Here is a 12,010-nt window from a genome sequence, read left to right on the forward strand (position 1 = left end):
TGTTGGCACCCTGCTGATTTTAACCGTCGGTTAACTTAACCGAAGGTGGTGAAATTGGCCCCAAGTCTGTATCAGACTAAAAGATTGAGATTGAAGATTCAAGATTGAATTTGACCAATCAGGACAAAGAAATTTTAGTCCCTTTTGTTCTAATTAGTCAAATTTTAATCTTCAATTTTCAATGCATAAGCAGGGAGCACACACTTTTGCATAAGCGCATAACCATAAACATAAAGAAATTGATTGGTCCACAAATGTATGCGTAAGAAAATGAACCAATCAATTTCCTTATGCTTATTGTTATGCGCTTATGCAAAAGTGTGTGCTCCCCGCTATAGTCTGATACGGGTTTTACAAATAGAATTTCTGAACACACAATCGTTGCATTTTTTGTGCATGCTGATATGTTTATGTGTGTGTATATAGAGTTCATTGAGCAAAACAAACTATAAGGAGAAGGAAGAAAATAAACTGTATTTATTGCTTGGTATTAATCAATATTAATTTTCTAAAGAAAAAAAATAGATTTACAATTGTTAATTGTAAATTGATTATAGATAATTTTTTTGTTGACATAGTTTTTTTGGTTATAGACCAAAAGGCGCAATTATAAAATACATTGATATATATAAAATCTCGTTCTCATCACGTATTATGAGTAAATGCTAAAGGTAAATAAATAAATAAATAAATAAATAAATATATATATATATATATATATATATATATATATATATATATATATATACATTAATTGAATACATATTTTGACGAAGATAATTTTATTTGATGTGACATTTATAGGTATGTCGCAGGAATTAAATAAAAGTAAAATGTTCAATCAAATAGAACAAATGGACGACATAGAAGTTAACATTTCCGAAACGAGCACGATCTCTAACCGTTTTGTATTTTCTAAACCAAGTAATATATCTCATCCTTCAAGAGTTATTAATTGTGATGTAGAATTGGATCATGTTTCTGACACTCATTCCAATAAGAAGAATATATTTACCTTTGCTGTACCTACAATACTATCGCAATATGATGAAAAACATACAAGCTTGCAAGTCAATGACTCTAACAGATATAAGCCAAGAATTTTTAGATCTACATTTAAACCCACATTTAATGTATTTGCTAGCGCTCTTAAGGATACAGAAGCTTTTGAACAACTGAAAAAAAATTCTAGATCGCATACTACCAAAATTAATATTGACAACTCGATAACATGCACCAATGTTCCGAACGCCTTGCTGACTAAAATAGCGGCAAAAGAATATTTCATAAAATATGGGAATATCGTTAAAATAACTATACGTCCAAGGAAACGTACAATCATAGTAGTTTATACATCAAAAGTGGAGGCAAATGCTGCGTATTATGGCAGTAGCAATTACATGGGTGAGAAGTTTCACGTAGAGTGGACTAAATTGGAATCATCGATGAAAATGTCAACTAAAAAGAAAATTCCACATAAAAATATAGTGACAAATCTACTTAAAGCGTCCGACGATGAGATTAAATTTGAATTAGAGGCCATGACAAATTTAGAGTATAATTTACATTCTGACAAGGAGATTAAACTATCCGATAATACATTATATCCATTAAAAGTTAGAACACCTGCAGGGAAAACAGTATTGCCGCATGAGAAAATGGTAACCAAATTTGAGAAAACTGTTGCAAAGATTGAAAAATTTGATACAGAGAGTCAGATAATTAAACCTTTACCTAATACCTCTATAGAGGAGTTACAAAATATAATACATCAGATCGCTCTTACGACTGAAGACAAATACAAGATTTTGGAAGCTAGGGATCGTCTCATGAGATTAAAACGAATCAAACCAGCCTCGCTTGCAACAGCTGAAGTAACTAGTGGAACTTGTCCTGATATGTGCCCAGAAAAAGAACGTCTTATGCGTGAATCGCAGAGGCAAATTGCGACATATGAACAGCTAGAGGGAAATGAATACAAAATAAATCATGTGACGGCTATAAAGCAATATTCAAGATCTTCTGCGGACCAGGAGGAACCGATGCCCCACGAATTAAGGCCGGTAAAGTCGTTGAAAATGACTATGAGCTACTTGCTTCACGAAATAATGGATCTCTGTGAGCAGGAAGACACAAATTTGGCGGAATGGTATCACTTTCTATGGGATAGAACAAGAGGAATCAGGAAGGATATTACGCAACAGGAATTATGTTGCATAGAAAGCGTAGAATTGATCGAACAATGCGCTAGATTTCACATAGTATGTTCAGAGAGACTTTGCTCAGAAGACGCATCTGTGTTCGATATGAAAATTAATACGGAAAATTTAACAAAATGTCTGCAGACCTTGAAATATATGTATCACGATTTGAGACTAAAAGGTATTACTTGTGAAAACGAATCAGAATTCAGAGCATACATTGTTTTACTAAATTTAAACGATGGTAATTTTCTATATGATTTGCAACAGTTACCGAAATCTGTGCAAAATTCATCAGAAATTCAATTTGCGATCAATATATACTTTGCACTGGATTCGAGTAATTACTATAAATTCTTTAAACTCGTTCGAGAAACGACTTATTTGAATGCTTGTATCTTATTAAGATATTTTAATCAAGTTAGATTGAAAGCATTTAAGGTAATGTTGAAGGCGTATTGCAGAAGTACTTCAACAGCTTTCCCGTTGTATGAATTAATAGATATTCTCGGCTTCGAAAACGAGAACGAAGCTAAATATTTCTGCGAACAAGTAGGACTGAACTTTTCGAATGACGAGTTGAACATTCTCTTCAATCGTCGGAACTTCAGCATGCCCGCAGGAAGTATACAACAGGGTAGGGCTTATAATCTGATAGAATCTAAGAGAATTGCTTTAAATTTCACTATTGGACAATGTATCGCTGGTGGAAAAATGCCAGAAAAGACTTACAAGGATCATAAACCGCATGATAGTTTTGACGCACATGGCTATTTGATGCCTGAATCTATCAATGCCATGGATCAAAATACTAATGCCTCTTCTATAGAACAACACGAATATGAACATCCATACGAATTTATGGAGAGAAAGACAAAGAAGATGCCATCAGTCCGGGACAAAAATCAGAAAGCCATAAAGGATGTTCGTCCTATTCAAGTTAAAAAACAGTCTGCTAATACAAATGCATCAAGTATACCTAAACTTATATCAGTTTCCGAATCAATCACTTTGAATGATTTCCAAATGACGACATCAAATGCACCCCATGCACAAAGTGAGCTTAAACAAAAAATATCAAATATATTTGAATATAAACTTCAGTCTTCTTGTACATCAACCACACAAATAAATGTAGCTTTTGATAAACAATCTGAGTATGAAAATGCGATGACTGGTACAATGCATCGTGAAAACACTATGACTGAAGATAAACAATCTGAAATTTTTGGTAGCAATAATATTTTTAGTAATAACAATGCATTTACAAACGATCCTATCGCATTTTCAAAACAATTAGAAACATCGCATAATGTAGAACCTGCTGCGTCTTCGGCAATAAATCAGAATGTCGATTCAGGGATAAGATCGGAAGATATATTTATTAGAAATATTACGCCTTCAACGGTTTTCGCTAACAATTATTTTCTCACACCACTTTCAACAAATGTAAATGATGGGAATAAAATAACAAAGAAACAAACTATCTCCTCTCAGGAAGAACAGAAAGTCCAAGATGTACAAATTATTTTGAAGGCTGAAAAAGCGAAATTGGAGAAGTTGGAGTATGAGAGAAAAATGCAACAAATCGAGGAACAGTCGGAAGAAATTTACAACAGCTTATATAAGGAAATCGCATATGAATTCTGCTCTGCTATTGCAAAAGAAAATATGGAAAGGATAAAAATATATGACACATTGAGCGAAAAAATCCTTTTCGACATGACTGGCGAAATTATTCATGAAATATGTAATGTATTATTGACTGCTGAAATTAAAAATCAGCGGAAGTTACAAGCCATGTTGTCAAGAATTAAAAATCAAGCAGTTGCCAAGTGTTTCAATGCTTGGAAACAGTACGTATCGAAAAAGAAACGACAGAGAGAGGCATTGGAAAACACACCGGTTTGGTTGCAGAGGCAATCCGTGGAGGAAAACGCGAGAATGCTATATTCCAAGGAACAGGAAATAGTGATACAAAATATGCGCGAAAAACAATGTCAATCGGATGACACAACTGGTATGATACCAACTCTTGCGCCAATCGAAATTATCGTGTACGCTGGTATTAAAGAGAATCTACGATTATTGGATATTGGTCCTTTGATTAACATATTTTGGAAACTGGTGATCTCCTGGCCGGATTTGAGCAATAAAACGATCTTATGGCATTATAAGAAAATGATAAATGAATACTTATATCCTGAAGATTTTACGATGGATCCTATTATAAAAACTTATCGACCAAATCCCTATGAAACTTTACGTGTTTGCATAAGGCATTTCGAGGGTTTTATCAGTGAGCATAATTTAGTCGGTACTGATGCGCTTCTATTTATCGCTGATGCTTCGGAAAACTATGAACTTGTTATTAAACGTTTAACGAAAACTATATTATCAAGACACAAGCTGATGCCTATGCCGCTGGCTTTTATAATCCTGGGTAATGGAAATTTGAAAATTCAGAATGAGGATATCGTCTCAGTCTTGGAATCTCTCTTGGAATCTGGTTACATATTGGAATATACAATTATGTACAAGGAAGATTTGTCTACAAAAATTATTTTAAATTTGATACAAAGCGTAGTTTTATGGTTGACAGTGAACAAATCACCACCAATTCCACTGGAAATGGATTATTTGTATAATATATATAATATTTGTTTGTCAGAAGAGTTGTGGTTAAGGTAATATTCTCTTTCTCAATTTTTTTATACTCTTTTTTGATTATATTTCAATGTTATGTATATAGAGCGTCTACTCCCTGGAAAAATGAAAACCTGATTTAAAATCTGGAGTTCTCAGGGATTTCTTTTCTACCTGCAAAAATCTGAAAATTCTCATAGAATTTTATAAAGATTCAGTGTATTTTTTGAAAGATTTCTTTATAATTCTTCTTTGATATTTTCACTCTTGTATTGTAAGCAATTGGCAATCAAGCTGATAAATCAACTATACTTATGAACTATCTGTGTGTTTAAAATATATTAAAAATATATCTATATCTTTGTACATGTGTTTATACATTCAATGTCTTAATAAAAAATGTGCGGTACACATTTTTTATTGTAATTTTTAGTCATAAAAGAAAATGAAAGTGTTTACAAAAATTATAGTTTTTTTTTTTTTTTTAGTACATTTGCAAATCTAGCACTTGAAACTTAAGTGACTTTGTTTTTCTTTTGTATGAGCGAAAAGCATTAGAAACTGTATATAAAATTACATCAAAAAGTCTTTAAAATATTAGTTTTTAACTGGAATTTTGAACAGAAATATTTGGAAGGGAATTTTTTTACAAAATTTAAGTAGACACTTTGTATATGTAACATGTATATACAGATTTCATTATTATCTAATTATTATCATTTATAGGATATTGGGTGATGCTATGTTCAATAAACAATTGTCAAATGCATTAAAAAATCCTAATTTTGTAATTGATTTGCACAACGAAGCTGTAAATCATTTGATAGACATAATTTTAGATCCAGAATCTATGTTATATACAAATTTTGCACCCGAATTAAAAAAATTCCTTCAAAATAGTAGTACGATGCCATGCAGTTATGAATACTTGGACGAATCGTGGAAACAAGATGAATACAGAGCAAAATTAGAGAACATAATGAATAGTTTTGTGTTACCACCGTGGAAGTAAGTATGCGATCTATGTTATAATATTAACTAAGATATTTAATTAAGATATTATAGCACTCATACATTAAAACTCATTCTATATCTTTTAATATTTTTGTGTTTATTTTCTTACTTTAGTGCACCATGGCCAATAACGGATATACAAGATTTACGACGATATATTACAAAATATTGTAGAGAGGTGCTATCTGACTCAAATTGCAACATTGTATTTTGCAATATATTAAGTAATTTATACCTTACTTCAGGAAGTTTGCAGTTATCCAATTTCGTACACATACTACTGCATGTGATTAAAGAAAAAATACAACTTTTGGATGAACATATAGTCATTTATAACAAAAATCACATCAAACATTTCCAGACATTACCATGGTGGTTTAAATCTAATGTACTAACAAAATTTTTGTCGCGCGAATTAAACTGTGATGATAATTACATATTAAACGAACCAGTGATAAAAAGAAAGAAACTCAATACGTCGGCAAACGATTTGTATGATAGTGTATTAGACGAGAAATTTGATTCATTAGCAGAATTTTGTGAAAGTACCAAAACTCGAGTCATAGAGATACACTCTGTGTCTAAGGAGATAGAGAGCCGTTTGCAAACGCAACAATTGGAGAATATATTATTGGAAGAGCGATTGAAGAATGCCTTGTACGACGAAGAGAACTTTGTAAAGGGAAATGCGTAATTTTTTCCATTCACCTATATATGGTATGATTTATAATATTTTGGTTCTATAAGTTTTATTATGTACATATATGTATGTGTCTATACACGCACACATACAAATATACACAATATTTTAATTATATTTACAATCTAATAAGTCAATATGCTAGGAATAACTAATATTATATTTTCTAGTAAAATTATATATTTATATATACATTACATTAAAAATATGTAAATAAAATGTCATAACAAAATTCAGCTATAATTTTATTTAAATATTATGAAATTATATATTATAGACGAACATATAAATGTTATATATTTAGTAATTTATTTTTCACACATAATTCAATTGTTCCATACAATATATAATATATAAATCATAGAATTACATAGGATACAGAAATATTTTTAACAAAACATCGCTTCTCTATGATCTGAAAAGTATTGTCATTTGATATTGTACATTCGCACAAATTCTTTTAGAGAAAACAAAAAAAATTCTTTATAAATAATATTCTATTTAGAAAAATTAATGGAAGAGATAGAAATAAAGACGGGAGAAAGAACGAGCACAAAATTAAAATTGTTTTATTAATCTAGTCTCAAATTTACCGTTTCTTTTCCTATATTTGTATATCTTTCTTTCAGAGATTTATATAGATGTATAGATATTCCTAGTGTGACAATTTTATTGCATATAATGCACGAGAAAAATACTTAATTTGTAGAAATACATGACTAAAAAAAAAAAAACATCTAATATAAGATATTTAATATGATAATAACAAAATCGTGTATTTTTGAACAAATTGAGATCAAATAATTTATATAACAAAGTTTAATATTGTATACATAATATAAAAAAATATATAACATATTTTTTCACTTTGAAAGAAAACTTAATGTATAACAGTTTTAACATATATAAAAACATAAAAAACTTTGAATGCTCAAATTAACTTTGTTTTCTGAGATTTTGCAAAATTTTTTAATTTTCTTATACATTTACATAATTATTTAAATTTTATCACTTAATAAAATTGGGGTAGATGAAGGAAAAAATAAATAAAAAATCTTTGGTTTCCCTATATTTTTAATTTATTCGGAATGAAAGAAACATGAGAAAAAAAAGAAAAGGAAACGGGAATAACGAGAAATTATCTATTCAAAAAATAAATAGTACAAACGTGCGTAAGAATCTTTTACAGTGATATCAAACAAACATGAAATAATAATGATTTTATGTCTAATGCAAAGATATGCTGCATTATACACAGATAAACACACACACACACATCCACACGCGCGCACACACGCACACACACACACGCACGCACGCACACGCACATCAATTGCACTACCATACAAGGTGCATCTCGATACTTATTATAGAAAAAAGTTTAATTTTTATTTAATAAAAAATAAATTAAATTGTATATGTAACATGTCATGAAAATATAATATTATACTGTGTCAGTAAAAAATATGTATATATTAAGTTAAACAGCTATATATATTGTGAAATATCACTGTTAAATTTATACATGCGCACATACATACTTATATTCAGGATGTTTCAAAACCACTGTATCTTAACAGTGGATTCTGATTAAATTAAAATCTATTTCTTCAGCGGAAATGTCGACATTAATCATTTCCGAGTCACAGAACGTCTTAAAAAAAAAAAAAAAAAAAAAAAAAAAAAAAAAAAAACACTAAACTTTGTGAAAACAAAAAAGTATTAAAACTATACTCTCTTTAATTCATTTCAGATACAGTTTACTTAATTTGTACTTTACTTATGTTACAAATTATAAAAGAATAAGATAGAAAAATTGGAAATTGATATTAAGAGACCTTCCTCGATATCGATTGATTGAACCGAACTAGCGCAATATAAACTACTAATAAATTATTATTTGACAGATTAATGTGATCCTTATAAATGTTTGAGGGATTAATATATTCTCACCAATTTTCATATATGCCGAGTATGCGTATGATATCGAGAATGAGATACACGTTCATATGAATTATTTAACTCATAATGTGTGTAAATATATGTGATTAATATTATCATCTTCTACAATATAGACTTTCTCCTGTATGCGAATCACTATGTATATGTTTGAACGTATATATATTATGCACATATAAATTATAATATAAATAATATGCAAACATATGTAAAAGTTTGAAGTTTTAACAAATTATGTATACATACCTCATATATGCACCTATGTAACAAAATACGCAAATACGAATTTGTGTATTTAATATTTATTAAATATATATTAAAACGGAATTTATACACGAATTTATTTAAAAAAAAATTTTAATTTAAAAAGATTTTGATAAAAGTTTAATTGATTTATAAGGATCTAAATAAAAAATGCTGGAAAAATGACAAAAGATATAAACGAAATAATATTTCCCCTCTGTTTCTTTTTTTTAAAAGCCCTAATATTTGCAAATTTTGTACATCATATTACAAAAAATCATATATATAACAATATATATTATAAAATAATATTCAAAAAATGTCACAGAAATCTATTTTTGTGACAAACACACACGCATGTTCAAAATCCTATAAATTGATTTGTACTTGAGGTAAAACATTTTTTTTAATAATTGTTTTTTCCTTGTGCTAATTTGAAAATCATTGCATTATTTGCAAGGGTTTAGAAAGATTTTGCAATAAAATTACAAAATTTATTAGCTGCTGATATATTACATTAATGAATTCCGACTTTACACTATTAACATCAATCCTCCAAATGAAGAAAATAATTATAAACAAGTATGAATTAGTATCATAAAATGATAGTGTTATATCAATTGTAACGAATAAGTAAAACAAATAAAATTTCTACAAATGTAAAACGAACAAAACTGTAAATTTGAAATTTTACTGAAATATTAATAAATTATTAAATCAGAAAAGTAACAGGATTAATGACACTTTATAAATAGTTTATGGAGAAGAAAGCGAGCTTCCAAACATACAAGCGAAAACATATAAAGCACCTAAACATACGTTTAAGTTGGCTGTTCGTTGAGGCACTTGTTGAATTTTATCAGGATTTCGGAATTCTTTTTCTATTTCAAAGGCGATCGGCAGAGTGATTACTGGCATTAAAAAACATATCGAGTATCTCAATGCCAGTACTATGAGAATAATATACGGTGTGAATAGTAGAAAAGCATACAAAACATGAGACGCGGTATGACCTATCAAAATCGCTAGTGTCACAATTCCTGCCTTTTTGTCGCTGTCCATATCCCTCGTGTTATTGCTATGTAAAATAGCCTCAGTGTTTAACGCGAGCGGTATAGCATAATAAATCGTTCCTAATTCAACATAACCGGTTTGCGCCATGAACGCGAACAGAACTGAGACTGGACCAAATATGACTAAAATTAGTACATCGCCCAAAGCAATGTACTTAAATCCTATACCTCCCGTATAGAGAAAAGAAGAGGATAAACCTCCAAAGTATACAAGAGCTAGATGTTCCATCTTGGCAGGGGAGATAGCCGCTAGTAAGACAAATCCCAAGCAGCCTGTCGTATATAAAAAAGCTCCCAACGAGACTAATTCATCTTTAGACAATAAATGATCTACCAATATTCTATCATCACTTTTTCGACTATCGACACCCTTTACATAGTCAAAATAGGTGTTTACTACATTACCAGCACCATGTACACAAAGTACCGTGAGCACAATAACGACCAGCGATATCCAACTAAAACTCGCTAGACCTGTCTGTTGATACGCAAGTGCGGATCCGAGAAGCGTTGGCATTAGGGATGCGTTCAGCGACCATGGTCGCATCGCCAGAATATACGAAGACAACTTCATAAGCGGAGAATCCAAAGCTGACGATGTCGGGTGATGTACATTATTCGCCATAGAGTTATCGTCGATTCGTCTAGTTGGGTCGCAAACGCCGTTGGACATCATGTTTCGCGCGCAACACTAGAAATAATATTATTCTATATAAACTAATAATATTCTATATAACGCGATATTAGAAACGATAACAATCCTTTAATCCTCGAAGTTCTATATTAAACCGATTTCTTTTCTATATATCGATATACGAGAAAGAATCTTTACCATCAATAATATATATGTATGTATATATATATATATATATATATATATATATATATATGTATGTATATATATATATTGTAAATAAACTTTCAAAGCTTTACATTTCATAGTAAAATAAAAAGCAATTAGCAATCGGTAAATGGCTTAATACACAGTACTTAAAAAGGAAATTTATCCGGTATATCGTACTTAACGGTATCCCAACATACGTATACGTACGTACATGTTTCCACGTGACATTTGCATAATTATATAAATATCATAGAAATGTCGAAATAACATAAAATAATGATGGAATAAACACGAAAGTTTACAAAACAATAACGCAAGTGGTTTTTCGATACAAATTATAAATTAAACTCACCCGAAAATTTTTTCGAAATAGACACAGACGAAGATAGGTTAAGGCGCTCTCCGTGACAATTAAAACGTTTCACTTCTCGATATTGGTTCATCGTAGAATCATTCGTAGAAGCAACACATCAGCGTTCGTTTAATCAGCATCATGAAGTATGTACAACGCTCGAATTATTCTTTTTTCTTCACTCTCTCCGATGGACGTTTGTGTCCGTGTTCGAGCACTTTAAGTCTGTTCGATGTTGGATTTATTCCATGTCCGGTTGTCTCGGGGTTCTATTCTTGAAATAGTCGTATACGACGTCGCGTCATTTTTCGAATTCATATTTAACGGTGTTTTCGAATGTAACAAAATCAATCGCTCCAAGAGCGATTAATGACGTCATTGCATTGTATTTGCCAATAAAAGACTAAAATTCATAGTAAAATATAGCGATTAATCGATTGGAGTCGGATTAATTGGTCTAGATTATACCAATAAATTTAGATACGTATTAAATAAATATACACTGGCCAATCATAATTATATCTTTAAAGAATGGAATGGTTGCGATTGATCGGTATAGTATTTCATATGTATTAAAATATATCGACGTAAACAAGCCCATTGCCGTGGCGTTTTTCGAATAATTAATTATTATATTTTACTATGAATTCGTTTTTTTTTTTTTTATAAATTTTATTTTATTTAGGTTTCGTTATATTTAGAAATATTATTTATAATTTATAAATTTACCAAATTTAAAAACGTTACTAAATGTAGGAATGATGTCTAATTTAATTCATCCGAGGTTAGGCTAGGTCCGAGGTGAGGCTAGGTCCGAGGTGAGGCTAGGTCCGAGGTGAGGCTAGGTCCGAGATGAGGCTAGGTCCGAGGTGAGGCTGGGTCCGAGTGGTGAGGCTGGGTTAGGCTAGCCTAACCTGAGGCTTAGGTCCGAGGTGAGGATGGGTCGGAGATGAGGCTGGGTCCGAGGTGAGGATAGGT

At 30.6% G+C, this 12,010-nt stretch overlaps 2 protein-coding genes across 4 annotated transcripts; one reads left to right on the plus strand and one right to left on the minus strand.

Moving 5' to 3' along the window:
- Positions 1 to 253: 253 nt before the first annotated feature.
- On the plus strand, positions 254 to 8,262 carry LOC126850126 (uncharacterized). Of its 3 annotated transcripts, none has more exons than XM_050592824.1 (5): positions 254 to 487; positions 579 to 671; positions 805 to 4,888; positions 5,574 to 5,855; positions 5,976 to 8,262. In XM_050592824.1, exons 3-5 carry the CDS (start codon positions 807 to 809, stop codon positions 6,553 to 6,555), a joined length of 4,944 nt encoding a protein of 1,647 aa, XP_050448781.1. In that variant the 5' UTR covers positions 254 to 487; positions 579 to 671; positions 805 to 806; the 3' UTR covers positions 6,556 to 8,262. The 3 variants fall into 3 exon arrangements, with proteins under 3 accessions (XP_050448781.1, XP_050448779.1, XP_050448780.1); XM_050592822.1 differs by having other exon boundaries at positions 594 to 671; XM_050592823.1 differs by having other exon boundaries at positions 254 to 671.
- LOC126850146 (ubiA prenyltransferase domain-containing protein 1 homolog) lies at positions 8,217 to 11,298 on the minus strand. The gene is made up of 2 exons (XM_050592853.1): positions 11,033 to 11,298; positions 8,217 to 10,527 (listed from the first exon to the last, which is right to left on the minus strand). The coding sequence occupies exon 2, from the start codon at positions 10,510 to 10,512 to the stop codon at positions 9,520 to 9,522; it is 993 nt and encodes a 330-aa protein (XP_050448810.1). The 5' UTR covers positions 10,513 to 10,527; positions 11,033 to 11,298; the 3' UTR covers positions 8,217 to 9,519.
- Positions 11,299 to 12,010: the final 712 nt, after the last annotated feature.

The sequence above is a fragment of the Cataglyphis hispanica genome, chromosome 5 (genome assembly GCF_021464435.1).
Source record: "Cataglyphis hispanica isolate Lineage 1 chromosome 5, ULB_Chis1_1.0, whole genome shotgun sequence".
NCBI classification, from domain to species: Eukaryota; Metazoa; Arthropoda; class Insecta; order Hymenoptera; family Formicidae; genus Cataglyphis; species Cataglyphis hispanica.

What these genes read in the sequence shown, in the direction of transcription:
- LOC126850126 (XM_050592823.1), top strand. Translation starts at nt 807, where the DNA reads ATGTCGCAGGAATTAAATAAAAGTAAAATGTTCAATCAAATAGAACAA. An exon ending in TCAGAAGAGTTGTGGTTAAG is followed by an intron (nt 4,889 to 5,573) that starts GTAATATTCTCT and finishes TATCATTTATAG; the next exon opens with GATATTGGGTGATGCTATGT. An exon ending in TTTGTGTTACCACCGTGGAA is followed by an intron (nt 5,856 to 5,975) that starts GTAAGTATGCGA and finishes TTCTTACTTTAG; the next exon opens with TGCACCATGGCCAATAACGG.
- LOC126850146 (XM_050592853.1), bottom strand. Translation starts at nt 10,512, where the DNA reads ATGATGTCCAACGGCGTTTGCGACCCAACTAGACGAATCGACGATAAC.